At 35.5% G+C, this 17,564-nt stretch overlaps 1 protein-coding gene across 1 annotated transcript; it reads right to left on the bottom strand.

Annotated features, from left to right (window-relative positions):
* Positions 1-1,916: 1,916 nt before the first annotated feature.
* On the bottom strand, positions 1,917-14,658 carry LOC145265733 (S-crystallin SL20-1-like). The gene is made up of 8 exons (XM_080121788.1): positions 14,526-14,658; positions 9,944-10,039; positions 7,935-8,050; positions 6,416-6,467; positions 5,557-5,560; positions 4,985-5,000; positions 4,510-4,617; positions 1,917-2,081 (listed from the first exon to the last, which is right to left on the bottom strand). The coding sequence occupies exons 1-8, from the start codon at positions 14,656-14,658 to the stop codon at positions 1,917-1,919; spliced, it is 690 nt and encodes a 229-aa protein (XP_079977914.1).
* Between the last annotated feature and the right edge of the window lie 2,906 nt (positions 14,659-17,564).

The raw sequence follows: 17,564 nt of genomic DNA, 5'->3' as shown, positions 1-17,564 counted from the left end.
CGGCCGTATTATTATAGTAGGCCATGATAATTGATTTTAATCGTTTATTAATTTTTTTTTAGTATTGTTTGATTTTCGAAAATTTCAAATTGTCTTTACGAAATATTGTCAAAGTTGTGACTAAAATCCTTCTATTTAAACCAAATGATATAATCCGTCTTCATTAGTTATAAAATGCTGTTCTATTTCATTTATTGCCTTCAATTGTTTCACGATATTCTTTATCGCTGAACATCTAATTTATTAACCCTCATCACTGCCTTGATATGTGATCACACATTAGTGTTATATTTTAGCCTGTTCATTAGTGTATAAATCGTTATACACACTTGTCGTCGTCATTGTGATCCAGGTTGTTGATCGCCTGTGTAATATAATCAGTCAGACGCCGATGCTTTCTTATAAAATGTTTATTTAAAAATACAGCCATAGAAAAATATCAGAAACATAACTAGTATACGTGTGAGAGGTTAACGCAGAACAACATCCGGATAAATCATCTTCCTACATAAGCTACACTGAGCAAAACCCCTCATTAGAAATAAGACGCTTGACACATTTTCTTTGCGTGGAATCTAGCTGGCTAAGAGAGTTAGAGAGAACTGTACACATGTTTAGATAAATATGGATTTTATATCTAGAAAACTTATAGAAAAATAATATAGCTTTTCTCTTAGTAATTTCCCTTGCCTTCAAGTATTTTGAGAGTGGAGTTATATCCCTTGCACATATCCGACATCTATGATTAACACGCGCCAATTAGCTTTCTCAAAGTAACAATTTGAAAGCTAAGAAGTTATAGTTTTAATAATTCTCTTTTAATATCAGTTCTATCTCACATAAATATTACGACTACACATCTTTTCTAGTATTGATGCCACCACAGAGTGTTAGGAAATGATTCATTAAAAAGAGATAAATACTTTTGGAAGTAAAAGAAACTTAAACAAAGCAAAAGTATAAGAATTGGGATTAGTAAAAGGACGATAGGAGCGCTAAAGTCTTTTGAACTTTTTAAATATGAAGACGCTTCATGGTCGGTGGTCAGTTGTCTATTTCCGAATAGCCAGAACTGAGCGAATGATAGATCTAGTGCGAATGTATTTACTTTCTATTAATAAAGTGTGACCGTTACTAAGACAAAAGACCAGGCATAGAGGTCAAGATATTTAGGGTTAGTTTTAAAGAGTATACAATTTTGAGTTTGCGACAGTTAAAGACAGGTTTTACATTGAGGCAATTGACAAGAGTTTCCAACTCAGAAAAGTCGAGATAGATTTGATAAATCCAATATGGACGGATTCAGTCGACTGACAGTGGTAAACTCGATTGATATCTAAGATTTGGGAGAGTTTGGAGAGCTGCTTTTCGCGATGGTATGACACACAGAGAGAACTAGTGATATCTACGGAATACTTGTTGTATATTGGTTATAATTATAAGCCAGTGCTCTCACTCTCGGCAGTCACCACTGTGCGATAGGACGAAACGGCAAGAGCGAGCAAAGAAGATGGAGAAAAAATAAGGTACATAAAAGTGTTTGGGCGTTATTGAAAGAACGACTTACATTGCTTCGCATATCAACCTGGAAATATCATAACTTTTGCGTTTAGTTTCTCTCTGACCTTGACCTTACAGTTTTTGCACTAAAAGGTGACCCTCGTTATGTAACATTATCAACTTACCAAAAAAGTTTGGTTTCTTCAGGGAGAGATCCATCCATCTTAATATTAGTAAGCAAACAGGCAAAATAAAGAATACACACACTGTTATCTTACGAAGAGAGACTTTATTAATTCAAATAATCCAAAAGATTATATCAGCCAAATCGATCATTGATTTTTTCATACAATAATAATAAAATTAATCAAATGAACTTGTGTATTTGAGACGTAGATCTGTACGCGTAAGGGTTTCTACCACAGGCTGTTGGAACGGCCTTTGAGGTAACCACAGATTTTGGGGTGGGTAGAAATACGGGTCCTCAGAGCAATCAGTTTGGGGTACTTGCTGAACATAGACTGGTTCTCCTTGTAGGGGCTCTCCAGGCAACAATAGCACATCATGTCACACATCATCATCTATAAGAAAAGATAAATAAAGTTTTATATGTAAATTCGTTTATCACGGATAAAGTAAGGAAAAATACATACTCACATATATAGCACATTTATTTATACTAACATTATTAGCTACATAGGTTTCGGCTGTGACTCTTTTCAGTGTCATTAAACCTCATCTTCGTTAAGATCGAACTGAAAAACTTTCATTCTGTTATACGAAGTTTTTTATCAGATTATAATAAAGAAAAACGAAAAGAGAAAACATATATGGAAAAAGAGAAGATGAGGAAGGGCGTAAGAGAAAGAACATATATTTTCCTTTCACTTTCTTTTTCTCATATATTGCCTCTTGAGTTCGGTTTTAAAGAAAGCAAGGCCTGATAACATTGTTTATGTCAAGGTGTCACAGTAGAAACATGTCTGCACATATGCAGACAATAATGGATGTATCAATGAGTATACTAAAATTAGACTCTGTATGTTCATTAAGCAATTTTTATAAACACAGTATTTGTAGTTGACTTATATCTATTGAGCTACTACTAAAACCACACACTTTCACACACATATACATATATAGATACACACACACACACACACACATATATATATATATATATATATATATATATATATGATGATGAGAATAATGGAAATAATATTCCGACGAAATAGAGAAATAAAAAGGAACAAACCGATTTATGTGTTTACCAACGTTTCGTCTTTATATATATATATATATATATATATATATATATATATATATATATATATATATATATATATAATGTTAAAAGTCCACGTATGCTTCTAGGATAGTGATTTAAAGGTTATGAGGGTGTTTTGAAGCATGAAAAACGATGCTACTTTTTGTATTTAATATTTTTATTGTTATTTTTTATATTTCAAGCGGACCTCCGCTCTGGGTTACAAAAAAGTATAGTTTGGTTGAACATTGCATTTGGTAGCAATTATTAGTCATGGTTAATTTTCGATTTTTGACACCTCGTTGCCTTGCTAATGCCAGTCATATTTTCGTTCTAATTTAACAATGTTGATCGTAGTTTTGGATAGGACTAAAACGTTTTAAAATAAGTTAAAAGATACCAAAGCTCTTATTCAGGTAGGTAGAAGAGTAACGTATTTTCTTTTTGGTAGCATTTTTGTTGTGTATTTTTTGTTTCCTAGTTTTTGTTTGTTGACTTTGTGTAACATAGCGCGGACTGCTATATGCAAATGCATCCGTAATGACATCAGTACAGATAAAAAAAACTTTTAAAAGATCATGCGAGAGGTGTGGATCACGTGATAGACATGGATAATGTTTGAGATCATATTAGAAGCGTGGGAGAACGTTTGAAGAATCCCATGGGTGACGTTACGGCCGTAACAATGAAGAAAAAATATCGTTGTTACAAAAAAAAAGCGAATTGAAGTTTTTTTCTATTCTTTTTCTTCTTAGCGACTGAGGCGACAACGTGTTTGTTCCTGGACAGCGTTACATTAGATTAAAGACGACCTAGGTGTCGCAATAAGAATACGTGTTAATCGGAATTTCTAAATAGATAGCCGGTCGCCAAGTCTATATTGGTTTAACTGTGGATACACTCATCAAATTCCTTACACACTACGGTGCGAAATAGGATCTGCGTAGAGGCAGAAAAAGAATGTCTCTTACATCGCTTAAATGCTTCTAAGATACTGACATTTAATGACTTGCAATAGTAAATTTTATTAAACATTCTCAATATAATATTTTATACGTTATATATTTGTCTAGATTGAGCTGATTTATTCATTTCACGAACAAATGGTCTTGTCCAGTAAAAATAAATACTGTTACATCAAAACATCGTAGCAGTGATTAGTGGTGTTTATGGCTTCAGAAGTATGACATATACTTCTATTAACTTTTGTCAATATACATTTTGTGAATTATATCAATGTGTTTTCTTGAGTATTATCGACCTTCAAGGCAGCAACAATGGCGACGAGGAGAAGAGTCGAGGTTTACACTGGTACAACACTGGCGACGAGGATCAGATTAAGGTTATTGGCACAACATATATATCCACATTGTGTAAAGACATCGTGTTACTGGAGGTATTTACTTTCATACCAAAATAAACACCAGCTGGTTACGAACTTAATAAAAAATAATATTGTGCGTGTTTCTACCTGTCTTCTAATTTAAATAATCAATTATTTTATTTTAACATATTCTTTTTTTTAGGAATACTTGAATATTGTTAACTTAGTTATATTATTTTCACTTATAACACCTTGTCATGGTGTGGTTGTAGAAAATTGAATATGTAACCTTAGTTTTAAGTATTTATATGTCAAAGAATGGAAGCGTCATGCATTTTTGTTAGGCAATAAAGTAATTCAGAAAAGATATCATTCATTTATCTGTGATCATTACATTAGAATAATTGATTCTTACCTGGTCTCCCATAAAGAATTGGTTACCGCCATTGCGCATGATCAAAGTTTTCTCCAGGAAAGGAAGAACCCTGTTACATGTATTCATATACCTCCATTGCATGTATTTCTGAAGAAAAAAGAGAACGATACATATATAATAGTGATGAGTAAAAGGCAACCCCAAAATACATTTTTATTGAGATGTGCCAATGATTAATAAGAGGACTTGCTATTAGACATAAACCCGTTCAGAAGAAAAAAAAACAGTTGATTGACACAGACATCCACCTGGCCGGAAAAATCCTAGTAATTAAACACTAAAAGAAATAAAATTCGTCAGATAAACACATGACACGAAACTGGGCGGACGAAATAATGCTCGTCAGATATACGCATACACCCACCTCGTTGGGAGAAATAAATCCGTTGTTAGTTTATAACTGTGAGTTTGGGTTCATAAAGCGGCGATCACACGTACACATTATATTAAGGGCATAAAAATTAGAAGTGCTTTCCCTTACTATGTTCCTATTTACTTTGCCTCCCTACGAAGGCAGAGTTAGACACCAGGGTCTTTTTTTTTACTGTAAAATAAAAATTGGCTCAGTCGTAAAAGATTTCCTCTCCACTTACAGAGAACAAAAAACTGTAGTGTAATATCAGAACATATACTACACTTTGATCTTAACCCTTACTATGTTGCAGTTAGATGGCTGATTAATACTGCTCGTGTATCAGTCGACCAGGTAGATGGTGTTGAACATGATTGGTTGGTTAGTTGGTTGTTTTACCGCATATCAAGCCTTTTCATGTTATTTAATGCCGAATCCAATGATTTTGAAGACATTTTTTAATAGAATACATTTGTTTTATCAAGTCGGTTTCTATTTAACCTATAGTTGGGACTCTAAAAAGTACTACCATTCCGGGTCAGAGTGGACCTGAGAGCAATAGCAATTAAATGGTGGCTCCACACTCCCCTAAGCCCGCACGCTGGAGCCTCGCCATCGGATATAATTTAAGGTCATATCCAAGACGAGAATATGATTGCAGCGCAAATTATTACTTATCTAGAAGTGTAAGCCATTTTGAGTTTCAGAACAGTTTCAGATGGTTCGCTGTAACACACAAGTCCTGGGAGGTGACTTGTTTGTAGTAGACAGTTCCACAGAACAAAATATTCTTACCGTGTCGAAACCCGGGAAAAGAAATCTTGCTTTGTACTCTTCTACGCCTGATGCTGCACTCTTTTTTGTAAAGACCCATCTGGTAGAAATAACATGTTTATCTCTTGGGAGAGGCACTACCGTATAGGTATCATTTTCGGTTAAGGCATCTATTTCTTTTTTCATGGCAATTTTCCATTCATCACAATGTTCTGAATTAATTGCTTCGTTGAAGCTTTTTGGCGCATTTTCCATTGAATAGCAATAGTCGATTTGATAATCTTTTCTATTGTCGACCACAAAAAAATCGGGTCGTCTTCTATTTCTTAGTGGAAGCGTACTGGGCGCATAACCTCTAGAAGTGTAAGCCATTTGGAGTTTCAGAGCAGTTTCAGATGGTTCGCTGTTACACACAAGTCCTGGGAGGTGACTTGTTTGTAGTAGACAGTTCCACAGAACAAAATATTCTTACCGTGTCGAAACCCGGGAAAAGAACATGTAAAATTGCTCCAGAAAAGGTTTAATATTTATGAAGCAATTCTGGTTTCTGATTGGTTGGTAGCAGAACGTTAATTAATTTGATTCATCAGTTCCTAGCAGCATCTTTTATAAATAGAATTGTCCGACTGTGTGGGATCATACCCCATTATAAGTCCAAAATATTGAAACAACTTACTTCATTGTTAGTGGACATCATGTCGCCCTTGCTCATAGCAGGACCAGTCATTGTTGGACTCATCATATCAGGACTGGACATACCGGAACTGGAACTTCCGGGACTGGACATGCCATCACTGCCCATCATGGAATTCTGCAAAAGACAGTAAATATACATATACGAAATATACATATATCGCATATTACATATACTAAAAAATTATATTATGAACAGATCAACCTGGCATAGCGCGCATTATCAATGAATAGACAAATATTCTGAATAGTTGAATATGGTATTTAAAACCAATATTATACTGCCAAACAAATAAGACTATTAAGTAATCTTAACCTGATTAACTGCACTTACAACACAAAACAATTTATAAGCATATTAATCAAACTAGGCTGAACGAAAGGAATGAAAACTCATACAATAACAAGCCTAGATGACGTCTCATCTCTTGTAACCAAAGAAATATAAACCAATTGAAACCGCATCACCAAAAGAGATAATTACTTAAATAAACTAATGGGCGGGGGTAACCAGTTGTGCCCGGTCGTAAAATACGCTTAAACATGATATTTTAATTTGTCCATATTTCGTGAATATTATTATAGAGTTGTGATTTCAAAAGTAAAAAATAAAGTGTTTGGGTTCAATCAACTAGAATCGAAACTGAAGCAAAACTGTATTATTAAAAGTTGGTGGCGTTACCACTGTACTAACGTGACACTAATATGTACTCATTTGAACGTACAAAATGTATAACGATTTTTTTCAATTTTGATCCTTTTTTAACCCCTCCAAAATTATTTTAACCGGCTATAAAAGAACGATCTATAAAAATCCAATAATTTGAGGCCGCTCTGCGACTCTTATTTTCAGAAAAGATATAGTTTGAAAATATGGAGTCAGACAGACAGACAGACATAGTGCATTTTATAAATTAGATGAATAAAATACATCAAAAAGAGAACCTCGTTACAATGAGAATGATGCTGACTATGTAAAAAAAAAATTAATTCTGGGCAGAAAATTTCGCTCGTTTCGTATCTCTTCAACTTTGTGAGTTACAGAAAAAATAGGAGGTTTTACTTTTGAAACGACCTTTGTATATTGAGAAACAAATAATAAGAACAGGACAAAATTACATGATTTTAACCTTGTTATACATGCTTAAATCTAGACCGAAGATATCCACTCTATTAAAATAACTGATAAAGAGTAAAATAGTTCCCACACAAGACTTCGTTTAGGCAGAGTTATCCCCCTTTGAAGATAAATTAAACCAATTGATTTTGCTCAACAGAAATATATTTTTATTTAATAAATATACATAATAAAATTATAAAAATAAAAATATTAATATTTACCCTACAAGAAAGAACAATGACTTTGATGCTAAATTTAAAACGAGAATAATTAAATTTCAAATTTCTTTCAATTTCTGCAAAGATTTCTTTTATAATAAACCAAATATAGCAAGTAATAAATATATTCATCGGCATCTTTCGGCGTTTTACGTAAAGTGCACGGAAATTTGCGACGATAGCGCGGCCTTCATTAAGTAACGTATATATTTCACATTATTAACTTATTTGTAATTAATTGTCCTACCCTGAAGCGTCCATTCTTTTCGTGGAAGTATCTCATGTAATCATGCATGATTTCGTAGAAGCAGTCGCTGATGTAATCGTTTCTCAACATGTCCATGTTGTTTTTGCCGTAAAAACCTGTTGAAAAAACAATAAAGATACAATCAAAACATGCAATGTGATAGAAAAGATATTTACTAAGAATTCTTTTAAAACCATTAAACCAGTCCATTATTAATTTCACTTCGATTCGAGTCATTAAAATCGTTAAGTCTAACTTTGATAAACAAATGGGATTTGCTTTCGAGCTGAAGAGTTTCACGGCAATATGGGCTTATGTAAGTTGAATAGACAACATGGCCGAACGATGATGACCTCATTTGGCCACTTCAAATTGTGAAATGCGAATTTAGGAACGAAATGCGTTATAATAGTTTTGACGCAAATTTTTATTTTAAATCTCTTAAAAATAACGAATCCCTTAAATTGTCGGAGACACTAAAAAAATAAGCAGTAAGCAAATGAAATAGAATAAATTAGTTTCAAAAGATTTCGGTAAAAAATTGTTTGAAAAAGAGAAGACGTCAAAAAATATCGGTATTATTATTGTTTTTTATTTACTTTTTTTTGTGTCCAAAACTATTAAAATGTATTTCGTTCCATATATCCGCATTTCGCAATTTTACGATTCTAAATTATGTCAGCATTGTTGGTCATGTTACAAACTACGATAATCCATACTGCCGTTTCAGTTAGAGGTAGGCTTAAGGTTTATGTTAGGGTCATACAGTTTATGACTACTACACGTATGTTCTATCTTTTTTTATTAAATATTAAATTTCATTCGTTGTGAAATCACCATCATAACGTTTCACTCCGTCTCGAGATCCATTCTCAAGCAGTATCCGACACATCCCTCAAGTCCACATCGGAGCATGCCTCGCTTAAGAAGGCAGTCTGTGAGGATGTCTGCACGTCGGCTTCAAAAGAACACCGAACGTCCTGCACATAGCTCCACTTGGCAACCTCCCCTCTGGCCCGATTGAATATTACCTACTCTTTCCGGGGGAATCCATAGCCCGTTGTGAGGTTTCTTTTGATGCTGGAAGAGCTTTGTTGTTATCGTCTTTAACTGATTCATTACACAACGCAGACAGAAGGACTTTGGTGTTGTTTATCCGACGTCTGTGATTGTGGAAAAACTTTTGCGAAATGGTAGTGGCTGCAAAATCTCTTGGTGTCAAAATAGGGGATGACGTTTGTCGTTGCTGTGCTTCTCACGCTCTGCTTTCGCTGTTGTCTCTCGACGAATCTATGACGGAGTGATTCCGAACATCCTGTAAACAGTTTGGTCGATTTCAGTTTGCTTGTAATCGTCTTGCATGCTTTGTTAAGCTTGACGTCAACCATTGCAGTGCGGACAAAACGAGCTCATGCAGTTTCACAGTATTATTCGGTCGAGTAACACAGCGCTAAAGTTGACAAACGTTACATTCATGCCTTAGCTCCTGCAGAGCAATTATCCAGAGTCACAAGTATTCGACTGCACGTCGATATCTACTTGTGGAGCTTCCATATATGAGTTCTGTATGACAATGTCCTGTCGAGTGTCACGCTGTGATAAGTTGAGTATCGGTTGTTTTCCGAGCTTTTACCTCCCCAGGTGGTGTTTAGCTTCCTTTGAGGGAGGTTCTCATAAAGGTGGAATGAATACATTTTAGTTTTACCTGGATTCGGATTAAGATATCCTTTTTATAGTATGATGACAACCGAATAAGGGTTTGCATCAATCGATATTCGATTACTTTGAATTCATTTGGTTGGGTCTCAAGGCACACGTGTTCCGCATGTATACACCTGCGGAGGTTATGGAATGTTGACATGTCATTTGTATACATGTTGAACAATGTGGTGCCAGGACTCAACCTTGTATTAGGCCGTGTAACGAGATAAACAAATATCGAGGGAGTTTTAATAGTGAACATAGACCGTATATCAATGTGGAATAAAAATACCTGTATATCAACTTACTGAATTCACGGGCCAAGTACCTGGCAATGGCCATGGTTTCGGGCATCTTCATGCCACCGTCCATCTCCAAACAGGGGACACGCATACCGGGCATATCTGAAAAAAAAATATATATATACATTATATGCACATTTATGCGTATTTATTATCAAGAACAATTAGTAAATATAAAGTAAAAGATCCTGAACAAAGCAAAATACAACTATTCCATTTAAGAATGTTGGAGTAAATTGGGTGCATGTGGTTTGGTTTGGTTTACGACATATCAACCTTTATCGTATTCTTTATATAAATAGCCCAGGACAAAGCATGAAGCCACTTGATATAAAGAGTTAACAACAACGAAAGCTGATTATTCTAAAAACAGATGCCTATTGATCTTAGTCTTGAAAACACCAGGGTTTTGGGTTGGAAGAAAACAAGTTTACTGATGAATCCGATCACTGTAGTAAAGGTGTTTATGCTCTTAAATCCTTCATATTTGTAAATAACTAAGGCTTCTTTAGTCATCGCTTTCCACCATATTTTGTTGGCAATTATAAGCAGTTATTAGTGCGAGTTCAAATAGGTATTTTAATTATAGTGATTAGATTGATTCGAATTGACGTGATTAACCGACTGATCGAATCGGGGCTCTTCTATTACCCGTCTAGCACAGATAATGGTCAAATTCTTCCGGCTTATGGACTGTTCAACAACCAGGACTCATCCTTGAGCGTCACGTATTGCGCCACACCACAGCAAATTAATAACTTCATTCGATAAGAATAAGACAGAAACAAAACCGAGTAGAAAATGTTGCTTATTTTGCATAATTTTATTGAGTTTTGCAAAGAGATGGGGAAAAATAACACAAATATTTTGTGAATTCTTGGTTACAACATTGGTACGTTTAGACAGTCTGATCCGGCAACACAAGTGAGCACATGTGGAGAGCATAAACAATATTTCTACACCAGATGTTAGTTATTCGATGAGTAGATTCACTTGCATATAAATTAGTTTGTTGAAAGTGATAGGGAATGAAAGACCAGCCAGAATCAACTAGATCAGCCTCAGATGAAGATTAGAAATATAATAGACACGAATGTGACACCACATGACTCGTAAAAGTGTGCAAGAGAGAAGAGTTCAATCTGTTAGGATCATTTCTGTATGTGGACTTACACTTTATTCATCATGAGTTCTTACTTCAATATAATCCGCGCTGGTAGGTCTTGTCACAGTCCATGTCTCCGAGATTAAAAAAAAAAAGGAATTTTGCCTACGCACATAATTCAACTAAGATATCCTTGAGGTGGCATGTCTTGTATATATTGGAAAAAGGGTATGTATGTTAAATTTTATCTGACGGATAAAAAATAAGAAGAGCAAAGTTTTCCATTTAAGATTAGGTGAAGAATATCTTGGTTGAATAAGGATTAATAATCGGTGGGAATAGAATAAAAAGGAATATGGCGTCATATAGTTAAAAAAAAAACTGTGAGAGAGAAGAATTCAGTCTGTTCGGGAGTTTTTGCGAGTGTGGAATTACTCCTTATATACTATCTAATAGTAGCACCGGATAAAGTCATATAAACGAGTTAAAAACACATTTCTCTTCACACATCGTTACGTAATGCCTGTTCCCCTATCTCAAAAAAGGAGTCAGATATCTTTTTGCTCAGACTTTTCTACGTTCCTCTCTGTCAACCATACTTTCCTTGGCTTCAAAGCAAATAGTATAGACGTCTTCCCTGTTGATTGTGCTATGATGCTTGTTCGGTGCAATTCTGGGGTAATCACTTTACCAAAATGTACTTCCCTTTTTAAGAAGGGGTTGGTTTGTTGCTGATCGCTGGGAACATCGACACGGTTAACCAGGCAAGTTCTGCAGATCAGAATTATTCTTCTCTGTGGTGTTTACTCTTCAGTTTTACGTTGCGACCCCTATGTCAAATCTACGTGCCGTTGAAGGGAGATAAATATTTAATCACCTACTTAAGCTTTTACAATTTAGCTGGATATGATGCAGAATTGCATTCAGCAGCGAGTTCTTTATTTGGGAAGTGCGAAGCGTTTTAAAATATTTTCTTAGTTACCTCGACTCCCAGATCCACTCTGACCAGGAAGTATCTGTCAGTTCATATTTCATGTGTAAAATATAAACGTACGGGGCTATTTATAAAATAAATCTCACCTGTCTTTTTTAATGTATGTATGTATGTATGTATTGTCAGGTCATGTCATATGCTACTGGTACCATGTAACCCAGTACTACCTGCCTCATAGTCGGGTCACCGGCGTCTAAACTGGTTTCCCCACCAAACTTGTTTGTTAAGGAGGGCGGCTAATCTCCCTGAAGGATTAAAGAGCGAATGAACCCTTTTTCGGCGTCAATGTCTAACTAGCACTGTGTGTGTCTGCGTGTGTGCATGTGTGTGTTGGGGTGGAGAAAGCTCTCATAAGCCGTGGTGAAGGCAACCTTTCTACAAGCAAATCTCTAATTTAAAAAAAAAATAAAGCGGTAGACCAGTACCCGCATTAAGCTGGTCTGTAGTTTAACTTGTTGCTGGCTATCTTGCTCTTGCTTGTTGCTGGATCTCAACATTTTGAACCGAGAGAGATTAGCTGTCGTACAAAGCTAATACTCTGTAACACCATCTGTGATACTCGCTCAGGTATTTGTCTATTAAAATGGTCCTGTGGCGATGTAAGTCATTTTTGGGGTCATGGACTTAAACTGTATGGGAGAGTAGCACTCGTCTGATAAGACGTTGCAATTATCATGTATGTATATTTGTATCTATGTATGTATGCCTACTCTTTCGATGGAGGCAACGGATTTTCTCAAGATCGGTATCATTTGGAGGCTCGACGTCTCAGACGACAAATACGGAAGAATTGGGCAAAAACATTAATTCCTTCACCCTCATCTGGGCAGTTTTCTACAAGGAGGAGTCGATTTTTAGCGAGGAAATTTGCAAGTCATCGTACTGGTTTGAGTGACTTTGCCTAATTTTAACATTCCGAATTTCCGGTTGCATCATAGAGTAGCGGTAAGAGGTCAATTTTTTTTCACTTTCATTGCCGCCTTCGTGTCACAGGTTCGAGTCTGCCTGCCTATTACCACTTTTATTTTGCCCAACCCACACATCCAAACACCCGGGTAATGCCGGGCATTTGGCTAGTTCGCTTATAAAATGTAAACATGCAAAGCAAATTAATCTGCATATGTTTATACAAACAAACATATTTTCTGTGTGAAACTGACTCAACGGCAGTCGACATGAAGTTCCCATGTCGTATAGCTAAGATCAAAATGTAGTAAATTTTTCCGAAATTAATAATGGAATATGTCGCAGACATAACAAGTAAGACATTTTACCAATACAACTGAATAAATATATGTATGTACTTATTGATTTGTAAATCGTCACTTGTTCTCGTCTTCTCTTACCAACAACGACTATATTTCATTCCTTGCATTGTGACAGCCTTCTAAATCTCTACTACGTAGTAAATTTTAATTGATTAACCTTAATAAACTCACATTGCCAATAAGGTTAAGCGAATATTGTGAATTAGAGGTCACAACTAGAAAGACAACCATAATAGAGACGTGTAATGTTTGTCCACATCACAAATTTCTGCTTGTTGGTATAGTCTGGAAAAAACTAAACAAAGCAGAAATTATGATAGGATAAGGGTAAGGAGGATAAAGGGTAAACGGAACTTATTATCCGATGGTGTCCATTATGTGTAGTCGTACGCGCTGCACACTACTAGTACTCCTGCTGATTCAACCGTATTACGATACTGTTTCTTGTGAGTGTTAGCTCACATCGTAATATAGTACGTGAAGAGTCTATGATTCAAGCAAGTTTTAGTCTCACAATAAGTCTTTAAAATGCATTTTATTCGTCGGTTGGAAAAATATTTATTGGTTTCCAGAAATGCGAAAAATAGCTTACTTATACTTTATAAGATTTAATAAAAACGTCAAATGACTAAATATAAAAATGAATACAAACATATTACCGTAGAATCAAAGTATGCTATATTTTTGACGATTTATAGTCGTAGTTCATGTTAGTTTCTCTTTTTTATATAAATTAAAAAAATGATTGAATTCTTAGAGGCGGACAAAAATGAAGCTTTATTTATTCATGGTTTATTAAAATCAAAATATTAATTTAAATTTAATATTATGATTTGTGATATTGAATGAAAATAAAATTTTAGTCTTTAAAAGGATGACACATTTTATTCGTTGCTCGGAAAAAAATAACTCTTAATTACAAAAATTTCGGAAACAACTTCATAAAATTTAATGCAAACGTTCACGAATTAAATATAAAAATGAACATATAAATATGTTACCTTAGAATGCAAGTACGTGTTTTATAGTCGTAGCTTATGATAGTCACTCTTTATTGTCTATGAACATAAGCTTTAAAATTCTACGGAAATAATAAGCGGAAAACCTAAGCTTTAAAATTCTACAACCATCCTTGTCACGTGATATTCTTGTCCCGGGAGACCGAAAAGTAGTTTACTAATAGATCCCAAATTATAATAAAATTACAACCAAATTTCTTACCATTCCTGTATTTGTCCCATTCGTTGAATTCGAACCTCTTGTCCATGTATTTGACGCCGGCAGCGGCAAACATCATACGAAGAATCTCGGCACGTCCGCGGCCATTGAAGTAGTAGAGAGTGTAGGAAGGCATGCTGGTCAATGCAGTAGAGGCAGGTCAACAGTGTATTTTTGTTAAGTTCGTGCAAGTCTCGCTTCGACTCGAATGATACAGAAACGACGAGTTTTCTTGCTTTATATTAGATCTAGGAACAATAAACTAACTACAACAATAGAAACGTCAAACAATGCTCGACATTAGTGTGTATGTCTCAAATGATTTTTAATTCGTCTGCCAGCGATTAAAGGTTTCGTTTGAGAAGACATGGAAAGTTTAAATTGCGAAGTGTAATTTGAATTGCATTTGCGCCAATGGGCGAAGACAATAGCCGAATGTTGGGACGACCTCAAAAAGTGTAAAATATTTCTGTTTGTACTGTAAGCGTGATTAGTCAATTTAGGTATTTTTCTTTCTTCTTTTTTTGTAAGAACAATAGTAAATAATTTGTCGGTTTTCATCTGCTGTCCTGACACCGTGGTTTCGACTGTGGTGAATTGTGCAATAAAATATCTCAGTCTCATCCAAAATTTCCTAGTGCAGGTCATCTAGTTTGAAACTACATAATTTTTAAACATCGTCTGGGAAAATCAGCCGAGTTGATACGAGCGTTAGGACGATTAATCGAAATCGGACTCGAGAATCGAAAAAATCAGAACTGTTGGGGGTATCGGAATCGGAAAAAATGTTTCCTTAGTTTCCGGTGCCTGCAATGATTTTTAACGTTTAATTTTGTTAAAAACATAGCTTTCCGTGGCTCGTATTAATCACGATAAATATTTATCGATTTTAAACTGCTAACAAGGCAAATATTTATAGATCACCACACACGTGTTTTTATGTTTGCGAAAATATATGCATTAGTTATATGAATGTTTACGGTATCTGACCCTTCCTCTCTCAGGAAAAAAAACTCTGTAATCTAGAATTAAAAAAAAAATCGGAATCGTTAATTGTATCGAAATCAGGAATTTTTAACAGAATCGGTAATTGTATCGGAATCGGGAAAATATTCGAATCATTCAATCACTTGGAAATATCTTGGCACAAATGCTAATATAATGGTTATTCATTTGCTTTCACACTGAGCAAATTAGGTACAATGCCATTTTTTCATGTGGAGAGAGGGGGAAGGGACCAGCTCCCCCGAGGGGGGAACGGGATAGTTACAATTGGTATGAAGGGTTTCCCTTACATTGACCTCACATATGGTTTTTAGTACAGCATCTGCCGGAACAGATGCTACACTTTTGATCTTTTATCCTGGACAAAGAAAGACCGGGTTGTATCTGTTTTGTTTTTTTTAAGATGAGGATTGGTTATTCCTATTAATCGGACTATTGTTCTCGTCTTGAGTGTCATTTTCACATTTCAATCAATGTAACCTCCGACTTTCTTCGAACTCGGGAATTTGGGCGGAATTTCGAAGGGAAGCCTTTATTTACTAAACGGGGGTAGCATGCTCTCGTTCCGTCAGCCATGACTAGATAGAGGTCCTAAGTAATTCCCAATTGTATTTTTCGATCGCTCACACTGAAAACTGAACCTTCAACTTTCTGGAGAATACAACTTTTACAATTGCTTTCTCCAAGTACTTTAACCACTGCGCCACGGGTCCTTGCGTCTTTAGTATAAGTCATTTTGGAAATTGCGTTTTCCCTGTTAACTGGGCAACTGCAAATGTCTTGTGCAATCCAAAGAGGACCACTTCCCAAAGTTGTTGCCTCCTATCTTTCGGGGAAAGTAAGTTTGTAGCTTATTGTATAAAGTGTCCCTACCGATGAATACCAACGAGGCTTCCAAGGCAATTTTTGATAAACCACAGTGCTCCACTTGCAAGAACGCTGGCTTAATCTCACACCTTGTAGTTTAGTCGGAAATCAGAAAATAAAACCTCTTAACTATATCATACATATTTTGTACGGTGAAATTACGGATGTCTACCAGACAAACCGTGCCCTTTAAGTTTAACCTTGGTATATTGCACATTACAAAATACATTACATAGTTCAAAATTGATAATATAATTCCATTTCCCCTTTCTTCTTCATTTACGTCATTTATTTATTTACTTTATTTCATTAAACTTCTTTTTTGAAGACACTGCTATTATTATTATTATTATTATTATTAGTAGTAGTAGTAGTAGTAGTAGTAGTAGTAGTAGTTTTCTTCTTCTTCTTCTTCTTCTTCTTCTTCTTCTTCTTCTTATTATTATTATTATTATTGGCTCACAGGGAGCTTTCACACAGATCTTCAGAGATGTTTCCCTGAAAACAGCCTGTGGTGTTCCCTGGAAGCTGAGTGACAACAAGTCTCCCCAGGTATCCAGTACTCTCCACCTCTTTCGATAACATTTGCAAATAAATTTGCATTATCGCAACAGCTGCTTGCCATTGATTTCTCGTTGGCAACAGCTATTGGTCTTTGCTGAGATTTGAGTGACAATAAGCCTCCCTAAGGTTCCAGTTCTCTTCGCACTTATTCGGCTGAGGTCTGGTCAGTTCATGTGTCTTTCCTTCCTTCTTGACTCTACTTGATTATTTGGTATCACTCTTTGGGGGGGGCAGTGATGTGGCAATGGGGGTAGGGTTGGGTTAGAGAACTTATAGATATGTGGTTTCAGTGTTCTTGGTTCCATGTAGTGCTTCATATTTTGCCTTTGCAGCAGTTTATCTATCCCGCACTTGTAGCTCCTCTGTGTTAGTTTCCACGTTCAAGGTTTTTTTTTATATTTCATCTGTTTTCATGATTGTTGTTCGTTGTATTTTTCCAATCATTCCTTTGATCCCAATTTCTCCCATTCTTTTTTCAAAGATTTGGGGATTGTTTCTTGTGCTCCTACTATTATTTTAATTTTCTTCATCTTCTATATCCCTTTCAGCTCTCTGGCTAGTTCTGTGTATTTGCTACGTTTCTTCTTTTCTTTGATATTCACCCTG

This window comes from Euprymna scolopes, chromosome 40 (assembly GCF_053919585.1).
Source record: "Euprymna scolopes isolate OS-2025 chromosome 40, ASM5391958v1, whole genome shotgun sequence".
Taxonomy (NCBI): Eukaryota; Metazoa; Mollusca; class Cephalopoda; order Sepiida; family Sepiolidae; genus Euprymna; species Euprymna scolopes.
This window is presented reverse-complemented; position numbering and strand designations above follow the sequence as displayed.